The 18157-nt window shown below is 45.8% G+C and overlaps 1 protein-coding gene across 2 annotated transcripts in view; it reads left to right on the top strand.

Moving 5' to 3' along the window:
* WDSUB1 (WD repeat, sterile alpha motif and U-box domain containing 1) overlaps positions 1-18157 on the top strand; it is a 65675-nt gene that overhangs the window by 40857 nt on the left and 6661 nt on the right. For both annotated transcript variants that reach the window (XR_010985318.2, XM_068123174.2), the window contains exons 5-10: positions 8529-8622; positions 11459-11492; positions 11598-11638; positions 11718-11827; positions 13450-13635; positions 14773-14913. Coding sequence is in view for 1 of the 2 variants with exons in the window: in XM_068123174.2 (XP_067979275.1) it covers positions 8529-8622; positions 11459-11492; positions 11598-11638; positions 11718-11827; positions 13450-13635; positions 14773-14913 (606 nt within the window). In the remaining variant the exon portion in view is untranslated. The remainder of the gene's footprint in view (positions 1-8528; positions 8623-11458; positions 11493-11597; positions 11639-11717; positions 11828-13449; positions 13636-14772; positions 14914-18157) is intronic.

Genomic DNA, 18157 nt, shown 5'->3' with positions numbered 1-18157 from the left:
ATATAACTGTGCAATTTACATTATTTTCCCGTTTTTGCTAACCTAAACTTTTTTTAACCTCGAGCAGTTTACTGCTTACCTTTGTACCATTTCAGGTTATTCACTGGACATTAAACTGTGTAAATTTCAATAAAAACTGGAAAAATTGAGGTGTTCTAAAACTTTTGACTGGTCGTGTGTGTATATATATCAATATATATATATATATTGTTGCGTATCTCGATGCCGGCCTTCTCCCCTTACCAAGGGGGGATTAGTCCCTTGTCTTTGACTGGCCTTGTCTTTCTTTGACTGGCCTAATCCCCTTGTCTTTGAAAACCGTGTTTGTTTTGATTTACCAGCAAGGCCAATCTCATGGACTAACTGTTGCTTGTGGACTAACTGTTGCTCGTGGACTAACTACGGGGGGCAACCCTTTAACCTTTAATGATCAATGTGTGCCAATCTCAAAACCGTAGCACTGCCCCCCTCCCTTGCCAGACTCGTCCCCGAGTCGAACCCACACAGGTGAGAACGACCGGTTTTGAGAAAGGTTTGGGACTACTCTTTAAATTACGTGTGACACTTAGATGTGGTTTCCCTCTACGTTTAATCTCACACCCTGTATGTGACAGTTTTACAACACTCGATATGTCCCACCTACTGCGTTGTGTAACTAACTCTAACAGACTCACACCCACAGCTAACCGAATTGCGGAATTAATTCTCAAACGAAACATAAAGCCGGTGGGGGGCATGTTATTTACAACACTAAACTTATTATTTACATCTCCATAACCCAGGACCTGTTCTTTTGTGGAAAGAAATTTGGAGGGGAGAAAACCCAGCAATGCACCAATACACCAATACTCAAAAATGCACAGTTCACCATTTCAAATGTCATATTTGCTGCTTGGCTGCTGCTTGGCTGCATCTTCTTGCTTCCTGCTTCGTCTTCGGTGTGCCATAATAAAAACTTAAAAGTCTTCTTTCCTGACGCACCAGAATATACTGTACAAACCGTGTTCGTTTTTATTTACCAGCAAGGCCAATCTCAGGTGGTCCGACTGCGTAACATCGACGCCACTTAGAACCAGTGGTCCGCAGGTGCAAGGTAACGTTTGCAGCAAATGACCGCTCAGCAACGATGCCAGGCCACAGAACGTGTGGTCCATAAGGCGTATTGGTGCAGCAAAATGTAGCAAAGTGCAGCTGCACATGTGCAGCTGCACACCTCAGTGTTCCTGCACACTCCGCTCCAAAATGGGTCCATGGGTGGGGAGGAAGACAAAGCACAGTTAGCAGAGGAAAGGGCGCAAAGGTACACATCAATCAAGGCAATGCAACATGAGGGGCGCAGGAGAGCCAGCAGAGAAAGCTCGTCCCTAACCGTTCGTAACCCCCCCCCACTCCCCTCATGTCAGCCTACACTACCCTTGCCCCTCCCTGTATTTACACTTTACAAATTCGTCACTACGTCTTGTCTCCCATATCCCCTTCTAATCTGAATTCGTTTTCCAATCCCTCCCAAGAAGGAAGAGATGGAATACCCACAATGTCTCACTCACGTCATGATGCGTCTTTACCATCCAAATAGTTCACAAAACCTGGTGTGGAGTTCCGTCTCCTTAGTGAGTGGATGTGGATGGTGCGAAGAGATTTCTCATCCTAACTATACTCTAATAACATTAACTCAGTTACACTACCCGGGGTCATGCCCTGCCAATCGGCATCTTTAAACTACAGACTTGGCATTTAATATGGAGTATTTTTTTTGTGGGGGTGAACTTACTTTTCAAGATGTCTTAGAACCAAAAGTTCATTGGAATTATGTTGAAATTATTCTAGATTTTGTTAATGTGACCTTTAAAAGAAACAAAAACCACATTTGACATTTCAAAACAAATAAATTGATCCTTGAAAGTGATGTAAACTGATATCGAACTCAATTCATGGACAGTACTGTGTTAAACTTCTGTACGTTTTCCAGAAGTATCTCTTTATTTTGCACATTAGCCAATTTTTGTTTTAACAAAAACAAAAGTTAAATTACGACTGGGATTACGGACAGTAAAATTACAGTTCAGTACTTCGTGTAACCCCCACGAGCATTCAGGAGAGCACGTACACGTTGAGGCATGCTGTTCACGAGATTTGCCAAGGTTTGGACAGGAATTGCTTGCCATGCAGTGACAATAGCCTGCTGCAATTCAGGCACAGAGGTCGGCTGCCTGTCCAAGTGGTCGATTTGACACGTTAATTCTGCCCACAAGTTCTCGATCTGATTCATATCCGGGGACATGACAGGCCACTCCATATGCTGTACACCATGGTCAGCAAGAAAGTGTTGGATCATGCGAGCACGATGAGGCCGTGCATTGTCATCTTGGAAGACAAAGTTTCCTCGAAAGGCTGCACGAGCAAATGGAAGCAGTGTTTCTTCCAGAATGGCCCTGTACTTGAACTGGTTCAGGTTTCCATTCAGAACAACCAGGTCAGTTTTGCCCCCTGCATGAAAAGCAGCCCAAACGGTCACCCCACCACCTCCAGCTTGGACTCTTGGCACTATACAATCTTTGTTGTAGGCTTCATGCACTTGTCTGCGCACTCGGACGTGGCCATCTTGACGATAGACCAGAAATCTAGACTCGTCACTGAAGATCACATGATTCCAGTGTCCTGGCTGCCATTGACGGTGCTCTCTGGCCCACTGCAATCGGCGCTGGCGGTGTTGCCTGGTCATGCGTGGCTTTCTCAGGGGATGCCTGGCACGATAGCCTGCTTGAACCAGTCGTTGGTTGACTAGCCTTCTGGATACAGGCACATTTGTCAGTTGCTGCCACTCAGCCCTAAGCCGATTAGCTGACTTGGTACGGCCATTGCGGCCTAACCGGTGCAGCTGGCGATCATCCCTCCTTGTGGTTCTGCGGGGACGTCCTGGCCTCGGTATTGGAGTAGGGACACCCCTCTGAGCATTTCGTTTCAGTATCTTTGACACCTGACCTTGAGTGATGCCATACTGCCGAGCAATAGCACGCTGTTTCATGCCGTAATTTCGTAAAGCCACCACTCCATGACAAACAGCATTGTCGAGTTGACGGACCATCTCCAGAGGAAGCGGAAATAACTTTTGGAGACGTGCAGCAGTTGTTTTCTACTAATACAGAACGCAACAACCCTTGTATACCCGACTGTGAAGCCAATCATCAAATGCACCTGTCCGTACATTTTGCCACGCCACCTGTGATATAATCCTGTTGTTGACTTCTTGCTGCGACAGAGAATTAGTGACATGGTTCTTTTAACAAATAAATCACCAAAGTGTAAAAGAAACTCACCAGATTGATTGAAGATTGAAGTAAACACGTCAAGAAAAAAAAAAAATTCCATATTAAATGCCAAGTCTGTATGTGGTTCTAAAAACCAATTCCCATTGGCCCACCCTGTGGTGCCCTCTGAATTTGGGTCTCACTCCCCAATTTTTCAATCTGTGCCTTTGCACAATTTCGGGGCTGGGTCGTGTGGCTCCACTAGCAGGTCCAACTACCTGCGCACCTCCGCCACTGAAGTCGCCACCCGAGCTTCCCTTGCTCCTTGCGACTACCCTAAATCGGGGAAGGCCCCTCCTGGCTCTCTCACCACTCTGATGCCCTCTCTGGCATTGGGCTACCCGGGTCCTTCTCCTGGATCCTCGGGCCCCACTGAACACTACTCTGACTGGCTCCCAGAGCCTACCTGCGGCCTCACCTGGCCGACAGACTACCAGTGGCGGAGTGCCCCAAAAACCATACGCACCAACAAAGCCCACACGCCCAGCCATTCACTGATTCATGCATCCATCCAAAGCAATACCTTGCCACTACCTGCACCACAGGTGTCAATATCCAAACAATTTACCTAAACCCTCTACCTAACTTTAAACTACCCTCCCCGGGTATCCGTGAAGGGGTCCATCTTCCCCCATTCACTCCTTCGCACCATGCATTCCACACCACTCATTCCACACCACATATTCCCCACTTGCACACCATGCAAGTCAATTCACTCAACACAATTGCATTCATCCTCAATACACCACTCATACATCAGCTCTGGTCATCCCCGACCAATGCCTCATTTGCTCAAGCCCATGCACACAGTGGTTCCCATTCAATTCCTCATTTGCTCAAGCCCAAGACGCACCCACAATTTCCCCATACTACGACACACACACAGCATCATCTAACTAACTACTTCCCTCTAAAACTCGTGCTTTCCAGTCTTCCTTTACACTAAGCACTCCCTCGTCATTATTATCCATCTAATCTCTCTACGTCCCCTCTACCTGTACAAATGTCACTACTTAAATCTCATGTCTCCTATTGTCATCTCTAAATCCCTAACAATATCCTAACCCGCCCTCGGCTACTTTACACTGCCACCCCATAATCTACTGCTCATTTGCCCAAAAGAATGATAAAGCTACCATTCGCCAACACTATGGCTAACTGTCCACTCCACTCGAGCCTCTCCGTGCGGCAATACATTTCCATCACAGCTCGGCTTCGAAAAGCCAAGCAATGCATGCGGGTGGTTGGTCTGCTGTTGGTTGGGTCCGTCCGGCATTTTCGATTCAGGGGAGGAGGCATGCTTGGGCCTAGGTTCCAGGCGTCATCTCTGCACGGAGCCTTTCGGTCCCCGGCATGATGGCCCAGCCTCCCATGGTCGGAGCACCGCGCCCGCCAGGGGGCGAAGTTCCGATTTATCCTACCCCCCCTCGAACCGTGCTGATCGCCTTTCCCGCGAAGGCGCGGCACCGACCATACAGGGCGGGGCCCGGCACGAATCGTGCACGCCACCGCGGCAACGATCCCCGCCGGTCCCCGCAGCACACAAAGCACCCGACTCACCGAGGGCTCGCATCGGCTATTCGTCGCACTACGCACTAACCCCCCGGTCTGGGTCGATGCCCGAGTCACATTCTCACACCCACACGCGACCCGTTCCACACTCGCAAAACCCGGCGCTCCAGCGCCTCCCATACACCCCCTGCATTCGGTTACCGCACGCTCTCGTGCATTCTCTTCTCGCACACTCCGGTGCATACCACTCAGGCGCACTCACGCCGCTCGAACACTCCATCACACTCTTTTGTTACACACTCGGTAACAACCACGGGTGTGCACTCTCCGGGTACACACCCACTCAGCGCACACTTACCCACGGGTGTGCAATCCTGTTGCACACCCAATCACACGCTCTGGTGTGCACTCCCGCACACTCTACAACACGCTCCGGTGTGCATTCTCGCACACCCTCTTCGGCCATCGCACACTGTCGCACTCTTCACACATACACTCCGTTGTGCATTCGCTCTCACTCTCGGTAACACACTCCCCCATTACACACTTGCGCTTCGGTGCTGCTCGCACACGCGCGCCATTCGCTTTCACACATCGCACCACGGACCTTCCACGAGCGCCCGGGTTACGTCGCGATCCCAAGCGCGCCAAAAATCTTTTCGCACCAAACATTTTCGTGCCATACACGCTCCTGCTCACCGTCGGGACCCTTTTCCGCAGCAGCACCTGCAAACTTTCATTTTCATTTGGAAGCACAACATCACAATGCGAATCCAGACTTTGAGTGCCTTCCATTTCTTCCCTCGATTTAATCTCTGATCCTATCTCTGCCGTCTCTTCAACCCCAATTTCAACTATGATTATTTTATTTTTCCTCGACGACCGCCGGTGCCAATAAAATTTCATTTTCCAACTCGGCGGCCGTCGGCTTTTCCATACCCCCAGTCGCGATTTCTACCCCTTCGGTCAACTTGACTGCGCTCTGCCCAAGCTCGCGTTCCACGCGTTGCTCACCCCGCGCTACCCCGGCGGGGTTTCCAATGCGACTTTCCCGCTCGACCTGCGCCTTATGTCCTCCCCCATTTTTTTTATTAACTCCTCTCGGGTGTACATTTTGCTTTCCAGCCCGTTTTTCACCTCTTCCAATTGAACCCCCACCCGTTGTATGTCCCGGGCGGATTTGTCCCCCATTTCTTTCAATTGGCCACCCATTTTGTTTTCCAATTCATCACCCATTTTTTGATGTCCCGGGTGGATTTGTCCCCCAATTCTTTCATTTGCTTACTCATTTCTTTCCTTTCCTGGGTGGATTTGTCCCTGTTACGCCTTGCTTCGTCCCTCTGCATTTCTATAGATGCTCGTAGTTGCTCTACGAGTACATACAGGTCCCAACCCGCTGGTACCGCGGGCTCTGCTCTCGCCGCCATGTGCGAGGCGCTGCCATTTACTTCCCCTATGGCCAGCCCCTCATTAATGTTCTTCCCTTCCCATTCTTCCCGGGTCCCTTTTGTTTTACCCCGTTCAGGGACATCGGTCACGATCTTTTTGGATTCGGATTCTACTTTTATATTGTATTTTTAACATACTGTGGTGCTGTGCACACACGACTCGATTGCCAGAGAGGTAGGCCACAACGCGTGGATACAAACAAGTCTTTATTCAAGCTCGCATATCAGCACTGGGCGGGCTCGAGCTTAGAGCCCGCATATATGTCCCGAGGCCACGCCTTGCCCCCGGGCGTGGCCGATCGGCCGAAAGGCGGGGCATGTATTTCAGTTCCCTGCCTGGACGCTCGCGCCACCCACTGGTGCGCGGAATTATTGACCCTTGTGCCCGCCACAATACAGTATATAACAGGGAATCAGTTTTGTTATTAACAACGCGTTAAGATATGACCTCGAGGTGCCCACACTCACCTCTATGCTGTGTAGCCTGGGTTTGAATCCCGACACAGCTATAAACTATCATCCTGGTGTTTCACAGACTCGGAGAATCATCAATGTGTGCCATCCCTTCGATGGACGTTAAACTGGGCATCCCTTCTTCCAACATTAGTTGATGGACGTTAAAGATCCCCACGGTGTCCATCACAAAGAGTAGGCGGGCTTTCGCCGGCATCCTGGCAAAATGACAAATTCCTGCCTAAACTACAGCTGGGAAGACAATGGCAAACCACCCAATAGGACCAAACCACCCAATAGAACCGTACCACCCAATAGAACCATACCACCCAATAGGACCAAACCACCCAATAGGACCAAACCACCCAATAGGACCAAACCACCCAATAGGACCAAACCACCCAATAGAACCAAACCACCCAATAGAACCAAACCACCCAATAGAACCAAACCACCCAATAGGACCAAACCACCCAATAGGACCAAACCACCCAATAGAACCAAACCACCCAATAGAAGTATCCCGAGGGGATCTGCTTTGGCGGCAGACGCTTTGCCAAGTTCATTTTTTAAAGTACAAATGCTGCAAAATCTCAATCTTTTTTTTTTTTGTTTTCATCAACTTGCCAACAGCACGTGACCTGAGAAAAGAAAAATCTTGATCGCACTCTTTCCAAAGAACAATTTCCTCTACACTCTACAGGATGCAGCAAGATTTGAGCTGGACCACTGAGGGTTGCTGTCAATCACTATAATAATAATAATAATAATAATGCATTTATTTTATATAGCGCTTTTCAGGAAGCCCAAAGACGCCCTACTTCTTTGAATGTTTCCGTTTATTTTATGGGTCAGAAAATACTTTTCATTATCATCCTGTAATGAAGAGGGCATGCCTGGTTACCTCTGCCGCCAAAGGTGGATGGTGGTTATGCTTTCACCCCTGTCTATTTGTTTGTTCTATTTATTTGTCTGTTTGTGAACAGGATATCTCAAAAAGTTATGGACAGCTTCGGACCAAACCTGGTGGACAGGTTGGGTGTGTGACGAGGACAAATCCATTCGATTTTGGTGACGATCTGAATCCGGATCCGGAAAAGTTTTATTTATTACAAGTGATTCTTCACCATTGAGTGATGGGGCCAAAAACGATTTATAGCATGACATTTCAAAAAGTTTGTAGTTCAGGTCCAAATCCAGATATGACCTATCAGTGGGATACAAAACGTAAACTGTTCAGCCTGACGGAGGTATACTCTCTACCAGTGCCGTTCTAGTTGTAATATGTCTATTTGATACCAAACATGTTTTTGACGCATTAGGAAGTATATTAGCATGAATGTAATGATGCTCACATTAGATGTACATCAGGAAGATGGTGTTACAATGTGAATTTTTAAAGTTGGGAGTATGGTACAAATTGGTACATCCTCTTCATACTATTATTCAGGAATTGTCCGTTTGTGTTTGACGTCTATGCACCTCTGATCCGCTGGACAAAGCGAGTTGAAAATTGGTGGTTTTACTCTAGGTGTGCACGGGAAGGTTTATGGCGGTAAAAATAAATCTTAGTCCCAAGGGTTAAGGGGAGGAACCAAGTTGTCAGTAATTTGGATGGTATAGCGCCACTTCTGGTGGGAGTGGGTATTACAAGTCGTAATAAATACACCCATTTCTGGGGTAATTAACATGTCCGTAATTTTAGGGGTGTTAATCCATTAGTTATTTGCTAGTGTGCTGACATTACAGCTCTCTTGCTCACAGAGAACCACCCAGGCTCTTTCACTTTGGTGTTTTCACTTCACAGGAATCTCGCTGAAGCTTCGTTTCTCTCTGGAAGGACACACATCATCTGTCGTCACTTGCAGCTTCTCTCCCTGTGGGAATCTACTGGCCACTGGGTGTGATCATCATATTTCACAATTGTTTTCTCCCTTCGGTTGACGGCTACAATTTGTGTTTTTTTTGTTTTTTCTTTGTATTCAGTGTTAAGGCTCCTGGAGGAGCTTGAACACAGAACGGATATGAGGATGCAATAAAACAAAAAGAACAGTAGAAAGAGAGGAAGGGGTGAGGAGGAGGGAAGGGAGAGAGGGGTTAGGGGCAGAGGAAGGGAAGGGGAGGGAGAGAGAATGGAAGGGGGGAAGGGATAAAGAGGGGGGTAGGGGCAGAGGTGAGGAGAAACACCAACAGCAGGGTTGAGGGAGAAAATAGAGGGAGACTTGAAGAAAAGAGTGCTTGGGGAGGACACGGGATGAACAAGATGGAGGCAGAAGCAAACTCTCAATGACAGAAGTGAAAGCTTTCAAAATCCAAAGCTTTTTGAATCCAAAGCTTTCAAAATCATTGGAATCTCCCGCGATAAAGCTATCTCTGAGGGCCTTTCACTCACTCACCGCAGGCAGGTAGGTGGCCTTTCTGTCTTCTACCGACTCCTCTCCGGCCTTGCTCCCCCAGCTCTCTCTGTGCTCTGTCCCCCAAATATTCCTACAGGTCGCACAAGATCTGCCAGCAACCCTCTGATGGTTAAACTGCCGAAATCTCGGCTCTCTGCTCACCTTCACTCTTTCATTCCTCTTTTCTCCCGCCTGTGGAACAAACTCCCACACTCCCTTCAATCCCTCTCCTCCCTCCAGGTCTTTAAAACAGCTGTTCACCACCATCTCTTATCTTCCCCCATCCATAACCTTGATCTTTTCTACCCCCACTAATTCACCCCAGATCCACCTTGTTTGAAATTCCAACTTCTTTCCTGGAAATCCTGGCAGTGTCCATATGTTTATACCTCTCCCACCCCCCCCCCCTTCACATGCCTCCCCCCCTTCACATGCCTCCCCCCCAAAGCCCTCTCCCTCCCACAGATCTCTCGATGTCTCCATGTCTCTCGGTCCCTGCTCTCAAATGTTGTGTTTGTGTCCTTCCCCCTCTCTCCCCATCTTGTCTACCGCTCCCGATGTTATTTGTTTTATGTGTCTGTTTGTCTTTCTGTGTGATTAATGTTCGCTCGTTCACGAGCCTCGATCTTGTATACAAAAAAAAAAAAAAAAAAAAAAAGGAAAAATTGGAAACTCGGAAAGAGGTGGGCTTGGGTTTTGGAGGGTTAACGGTGGTGGAAAAGATTATGGTTGTGAATGGGGATGATCTGAGATGGTGGTGAACCGCTGTCTTGAAATCTTGGACGGAGGGATGAGATTGAAGAGAATGTTTTTATTTTTTAGCATTCATATTGGAAAAGTTGCCTCTTTGTGGAGTAAAAGTAATGAAGCAAAATTAAATTGAGACAGGAAGTGGTTAGGCAGTCAAGGGCATCAGAAATCCTGCCTTTTCTTTCTTGTACAGTATAATGTATGAGGGCGTCAATAAGTAACCTTAAAATGGCGATATAAATTCGAGAATGTAATGTGTGTAGTTGTAGATGACATGTGTTATATCTATAGGTAAGAGTCATGTTTTGCCTGTTTTAGATCTGGCAACATTGAACGTATGACATCAGTAGAGCAGTTCCAAGATGGCGGCTCCCTTAGAAGCATGCACGAGGGAGGAGCAACGTTCTGTCATCTGTTTCTTGGGAAGTGAGGGTGTGAATCCCAGTGAAATTCGTCGCAGAATGAAGATGCAATATGTTGACGCATGTTTATCGCTGCAATCGCGCAGAAAGTTTAAAAGTGGAGTGTCCAGTGTGGCAGACGCTGCTCGCTTGGGCCAGCCTCACACAGCCGACACACCAGAAATGGTTGCAGGAGTTGAGCGCGTGCTAAGGGAAAACCATCGCATTACGCTGGATGAAGTGGTCTCCGAATTGAACATTAGCCATGGTTCAGCATGCCATATCATTCACAACGGGCTGGGGTTCCACAAAGTGTCTGCAAGGTGGGTGCCTAGACAACTCACACCCAAACTGAAAGAACGGCAAGTGGACGCATGTGAAGAACTTCTGTGCCATTACGAAACAGAGGGGACGCTTTCTTACAGCGCGTAGTGACTAGGGATGAAAGCTGGGTCCACTACCTTCAGCCAGAAAAAAGAGGGCAAGCAAAGAGTGGCGCCATTCAACATCACCAAAGCCCAAAAAATTCCGCACACTGCAGTCCGCTGGAAAAATGATGCTGACGCTCTTCTGGGGATAGCTGAGGACCACTTGTAGATCATTACATGCCCAGTGACCACAGTCACCGGTGCATCATACTACGACCTCCTTGAAAATCATCTGAAACCAGCAATCAGATCAAAACGTCGTGGACTACTCACTACCGGTGTTTTGCTGCAGCATGACAATGCTCGGCCCCATACTGCCCGCGCTATAGCTGCAACAATCGAGGACCTGCATTTTGAGTGTCTTACTCATCCACCCTACTCGCCAGACCTCGTCCCTTCGGATTACCACATCTTTGGGCCACTTAAAGAGGCGCTTGGTGGAACCACTTTCCGATCCAACGAAGAGGTCCAAGAGGCGGTGCACGAATGGCTACACAAGCAGCCAAAAATTTTTTTTCTAGAGGAATCCAGGCCTCAGTAAAGCGCTGGAAAAAATGCATTGAACGCAATGGAGATTATGTTGAAAAATAACAGTTGTTACACATGTACATGCAATAAACAAGTTATGAAAAATATTTTAAGGTTTCTTATTGACTGCCCCTAGTATATATGGCTCCATAGGTATTGTCACCTTCATTTTGTGTCGCACTGTTACACTTGCCTAAGCTTGGTTTACACTGCTTCGAGTTATTTGTTTTGCAGATCTTTGGACAAATTGGCCATCATGTGGAATACGGTGGGTGAGGTTTATTTATTTATTTAAACCTTATTTTCTTTTTATTTTCCGACCTCACCAGACATAATGTGACTGTGCCAATGTAACCTTGTTTTGGGAGTGCAGGTCACAGGTGAAAAGATGCTAACCATAACAGAGCATACAAGGTATCCGTTTGTTTTTGGCGTCACACGTGTCCTGTGCTTGATGTCAGGCAGGCAACCTGAGATGGCTTTATGGTTTCAGGTACGTCACGGCATGCTGTTTCGCAACCTCGCCCACATACCTCATTACCGGCTCCATGGACAAAACGTTGAAGCTTTGGAGCTTTGGTCCTGAAGTTCGGAAATATTCTGGTAAAGTTTTCCACTGGTGATCTTTATTGAATGTTTTTGTTTGAATTTTCATCAAGCGTCGTCACTATTTGGCCTGCACGTTCATTCCCGTTGTAATGGTCCCTCTCGATCTCCCTTCACTCTTTCCCCATCGTTGGGGTTGATGTTCAAAACGTCAGCTTATCCTTTCTTTCATCAGCGCGTAGCATGCCATCAACTTCCTGTCTGTTTCATCACAAAGAGTGCTAGACCTTGTCACTTTATCTGAAGACTGTTTAATACTCTCAAGCTTATTAACACAGGTATTTTGCTTCAACATTTGCACAAGAATTGCCAAGAGCTGGGAATATTTATCAAGGCGGTGAGGAAGGGATTTTACAGAAGATCCAGGTCAGAGTGGAGGAAGTGAAAGAACAGCTAGGAAAGCGAAGGGTAGATAAAGCTACGGGCCAGATGATGTCCACCTGAGAGTGTTGAGGCTGAGCAGGTAAGCGAGATGTTAACCGACATCTTTAATATCTCACTGGAGTCAGAGGTACAGGAGGATTTGAGAGCAGCAAATGTAACCATTTAAATAAATATAAACTAATTAAAGGCAGTCAGCATGGGTTTACCTGACAAATATTCGAGTTTTATGAAGCAGTTTCTGATTGGGTGGATGGTGCATAGGATGTAGTGTATGTAGACTTTTGGAAGGCATTCGATAAGGTAACACAGAGGAGGTTATAGGTGTATATATTGGAGTTCTCAAGGTGAGGGCTTGTGGAGTGGCTGGTCAGGTAGCTACCTGGGTTGGAAACTGGCTTAGTGATAGGAAGCAAAGAATGTGTGTGAGAGGATACCTGGCTGGGAGGATGTATCAGTACTAGGATCATGAAATATTCATAATTTACATCAACGATTTGTATAGTGAGGTGAAGAGTAGGCTTTCTAAATTTGCAGATGACGCTAAGCTTGTAGGGAAGGTAGATAGCACAGGGGATAGCGATCAGATTCAGGAAAGTATTGATACTTGCATAGATTGGGCAAAAGGTTGGCAAATGCAATTTAACCTAAACAAACGTAATGGGCTCAGGATGGGGAAGAATCATGGAAATGGAGATTACATGATGCAAAAGGCAATTTTGGAGCGTGTCACACACAAGGATCTGGCGGTGGTAATAGATACGGAGGAGGGTGGAGTAAGCAGACAGTGCCAGGTAGCTATAGGTAAAGCAAACAGGGTTTTAGGTTGTATTTATAGAGGGATAAATCAAAATCGGTGGTTTTAACACTGTATAGGAATTTAGTGCGGCCCCATGTAGAATAGTGTGCAGTTTTGGTCACCACAACTTAATAAGGGCGTAAGCTGCCACAGATAGGGTTCAGCACAGGGCTAGTATATCGATTCCGGGCCTAGCTAGACTCAGCTATGAGGAGTAGCCGAAGGAGACAGGGCTATCTATATACATTAAAAAGGAGGTGGCTACGGGGGGATATGGCCGTGATAAAAAAAAAAAAATTACCCAGATGTGGTGAAACTACTTTAGGAAATCATATTCCACAGCATTGCTACACCACCATGACCACTAACAACAATAGATGTTGAGATATCTTGGTTCCTTGTAAAAGTGTGATGATCAGATGATGCTGACTGCATGCAGTGGGAGCCTGTACAGTTCCAGTTGCTGTTCAGAGAAACATGCATCAGTGGACAATCGGTGACGTGTCCACCTGGCTCCGGGCAGAAGGTCTTGAGGAGTTGGTGCAGATCTTTCAGCGAAACCATATCAACGGGCAGGAGCTTCTGCAGCTTGAAAAGCAGAGCCTCGTGAAGGACTTGCACATTGGTTTGCTCACTGTGCACTTGCATGACATTATAGCAACAAGCAACGGTACCCACCCTACGGGCGGGGCTTCAATTGCGAAGCCCAAATGAAAAGGAAAAATATCAGAAATTGAAGGCTTTTTTTATTTTAAACGATTTATATAAACATCCGTTGAATCATATCACATGCAAATCATCAAAATCTAAACAGTATTTGTAGAATTTCAATAATAGCCACAGCACTGTTCATATCAGTAAATATTATTCCATCGTGTTTGGAAGAATTGGAAAATTGGGAAAACAATATAGCCTATTTTACTCCAGGGGGTCCCAGGAACACCCACCCAAAATATCGTTGTGATCGGTTTAGCCGTTTTTGCGGTACCAGGGAAGACAGACAGATAGACATTCGATGAATTATAGTAAGATTAACTCAACTTCTCTTGCCAATGTTATCGCACCTTTTACACTGTCTTTATTCCAAAGGAAAAATGTATTTTGGAGCAACATCCTCACACAATGCCCTGAGGGCTGAGCTGTTAAAATAACGAGCTCAGATGCTTGAGCAGGTATCCACTCTGTTAACCTCCCAAATGATTTAATTTGGAGCCTAATTGTACCACGAAAGTGAACGAGTACCGACATGATTATAAACCAAATATATCTATTATTTTAGACAAAAAATTAAATAAAGCACCAACTCTACTCATAGGTCAGTCAAAGATGCTTAAGAACAAGCAAACGTGGAGCTTTGTGAAAGATTAAGCAAGTAATAGATAAAATCAAATGTGGAGAAAGGACTAAGATAAATGGACAGGGACTAAGCCTCAAAGGAGGAACAAGAGCTCCAAAGAGGAAGTGGAGCGCGAGATGATCAAGTAGCTGAGGCTGCCTCAAGTGCAGCTGTGGTCACGTGTAGACACAGTGGGTTTTCATGGTCCACAAACAGTCAGTGGTGGTACCTGAGATTATACCACACCCAGAGGTTATGGATCCACTCAAAACATTTATAGTTTGATGTATTGTTGTTCAACTTCTGGCCATACCAAGCTGGTGCTGTACTTTTTAGTGCCTGTTATCTTAACATGTTTAATAAATAAATTAAAATATGTGAAACTTAGAAAACAAAATAATTCGTGAAATGCGTTTGCTTCCTCAGGGTCGCTGGGCCTGCGTAACACCCTATACAGAAAACTGGACAACCTGCACAGAGCGGAGGCAGCCACTCAACTTGACATTCCAGAAGAGTTCCTGTGCCCAATATCTCAAGAGCTGATGAAGAACCCTGTTGTTATTGCAGGTTTGTATCACATACTTTCACATAAAATGGTTTCGAGTTGATGTTGTATTTTGGCTTTGAGGTGTGTTTAAAAGAAATAAATAGATTTGGTACATACATGGGATTGCCCTACCTTCATCTTCCTGTTCACAAGTCCAGGTTTGGCTGTTTTGTTCTGCAGCTTGTTGGACATTAACCCTCTCCTTTCCCCACCCATAAATCATACAAAAATATGCCATTTGTGTCTGTCCGATGAATTTTTGACGCCAATACATTCCGTCGTTACTTATCCAATCTCAACTAAACTTGACAGGATGACCAAGGGTTACATAATGAAGGTTGTACGCATTAATTCCCTTTCTTCCCCGAGCGGGTTTTCCCCGCCATTGCCGTCAATGGGTTGCGTGTTGAGGTGTACATCAATATTAAATTAGCTTTATCGTGGCGTTTTTCCAAAGAAGAAGATTTATGGTGGCGTTTTTCCAAAGATGCTTTTAATAATAAAAAAGTAATGATAATCACATATTATTAATGTTATGACAAAACAATATTATGACTAATAATGTCCCACTTCCCCAAGGCGTTTTTGCTGCAGTGCTAACGTGTATAAATAGCTTATAGTTATGGCGTTTCTGTGGGAGCAATGGCTTTTACAGGAAGTAAAAATATTATACACCACAAACACGTATGATTAGCTTTTTAAACAGTCGCTAATGCTGTTTTTAACACTAAATGAAGAAATTTGGAGAAATCCCAACATCCGTGAAGTAAGGTTTACTTATAGTCCGGCAGATATGTGAAGAATTGTGGTAGAATTGTGCCTTTGATGATACAAGCATGAAACTTGGCACACAGTTAGGGCATACCCTTACAGTGAAATTTGGATGTAGGGGCATTCCAGATTTCTCCTTGGCCCAAAATGGCGGCTAAGAAGGACATATTTACCTATTATTTCAGACTTGTCATTTGTGCTGCTATTGAAACACAATGTAATGAGCATATTATAAATTGTCATGTACATGCTATGCAATACCTTCATACTGGGTTAAAAATTGGAATCTACGGTGGCCTATAAGGGGCAGAACAAATGGTTTACCATTGCAATAGACAGGACTGGTCTAGCGGTTTAATTATTTAACTTTGCATGACTATCTGATTTCTCCTGGGTGTAATTTTGGTTCAATACCTTTATATGAACAACTTTGATGTAGCTTTATGAACTTTCCTATCATAGACTAGGTGACTATAAGGAACAATGCAAGGCTAGTGAAAAGTTACGAAAGCGAATTACTATATTTATGATAATAATGTATGTATTTCTTTTTCAGAGGTAGAGATTGGTAGAGAAAGGTAGAGATTTTTCAGATATATTCTGATTCGCTCATTGACTGTAGTAGCTACCTAGATTTGGTTCCCAATTTGTATATTGATTGGATGGTGGTGGTGGATAATGCTTAATTGACAATGGCCAACAAAAATTTCAAGCTATTAGACCCCCAAAGCCCTAGTACATCTGGAACAAACATGCCTTATCTGACAGATTGGGAGAAGTGTGTGTTATGTCAGGAGGTCACCGATGAGGCCCTTGCCTGTCCAGCTGATTCCAAGCGAACCACAGGGTCTGGATACCAAACTCTTGCAGATTATCTCCTCACCTTCAGCCAGATGGGCTGCCTGCCAAAATCTCTAGAACTGTCCCGCCTGGACGATGGTGAAGGTATCCAGTCAACCTTCCAGAGCCACAAGGCTGTGGCATGATTCATGCAGACTGAAATACAACAAAACTGAACTGCATCGGGCACAAAAAAGAGAAACGTCTAGTGAAGAAACCGCAAGTGTCTCAAGAAAGTACACCCGTCACAGAGTACATGTAGACCACACACAGCCACAGCCTGAAAAGTGTTTCTTTTGTGACAAACCAGCGGGTACTAATTCTCTGCGAAAAGCTTCCACCTTCGACCTCGATAAACATGTCAGGACAGCTGCCCTGAAACTAGGAGATCAGGCACTTCTTGCTAAACTGAGTGCAGGTGACCTTATAGCACAAGATGCACAGTACCACGTGAAGTGTCTGGTGTCACTTTATAACAAAGCAAGGGCCACAAGCACAACACTGAATGAACAAGATGATATCAATCACGGTATAGCACTTGGAGAGCTAGTGTCCTACATCGATGATGCCCGCACAGATGCTCTTGTGACACCAGTGTTCAAGCTGGTAGACCTAGCAAGACTATACACCACCAGGCTGGAACAGTCTTGACCAGGCGTGTCCACTCCACCAAACTCAAAGATCGAATCATGACATATTTTCCAGACCTAGAGGAGCACATGTCCGGTCGAGATATTCTGCTTGCTTTCAACCAGGATGTTGGCTCAGCCCTTCAGAAGGCATGTGATCACGACACTGACAGTGATGGAGTTTGTCTTGCTAGAGCCGCAAATATAGTTCGTAGAGACATGTTGAAAATGAACTCAACATTTAGTGGTTCATTTGAAGCCCACTGCCAAGAACATTCGGTACCTAATTCGCTTGTATCACTAGTTTCTATGATCTTGAATGGTCCTAACATCCAAGAGCAGTCAAGCCACTCGTCGGTATCAACACCTACTCTCACAATCTCACAACTCCTTATGTTCAACAGTTACTCACGCCGCAGAGAGAGTAGCAGTACTACCACGTCCACGAGGCACAGTCACAATCGGGAGACTCCCCTGCCTGTGTACCTGGGCACCCTTATCCACACAAAGACTCGAAAAAGAGACCTGGTTGATACTATGTTCAACCTGGGTCTCTCGATCTCCTACGACAGGGTGCTTAGCATCTCCACGGACTTGGGGAACAGAATCTGCCGTTTCTTCCAAAATGAGGGTACAGTTTGCCCCCCTGAGCTAAAAAGTGACCTCTTCACAACTGGGGCAGTGGATAACATTGATCATAACCCCAGTTCAACAAGTGCCCACGACTCCTTCCATGGCACTGGCATTTCACTTTTCCAGCACCCAAATAGCGATAGCCGTGGAGTTCAACGGGTAAACCCAGATGACACATCAACAACAGATGCACACCTGCCACAGTCATACACCATCGTACCTCCTGTTGTTCTGGGTAAATGTGACCCACCTGTACCCAAGCTAGCGGGTCCCAACAAAAGCAACTGCCAACTCATCCCTGAAGCAATGCAGATTGAGTACAGGTAACTGATTATTGTGTTTGAACTGTGGACAGTTATATGTGTACCTAAATAACCAAGACTTGTTAACT

Source organism: Myxine glutinosa, chromosome 7, assembly GCF_964187855.1.
Source record: "Myxine glutinosa chromosome 7, kmMyxGlut1.1, whole genome shotgun sequence".
Classification (NCBI taxonomy): Eukaryota; Metazoa; Chordata; class Myxini; order Myxiniformes; family Myxinidae; genus Myxine; species Myxine glutinosa.
Note: the sequence above shows the minus strand (reverse complement) of the source record. Positions and strands in the feature narration are given on the sequence as shown.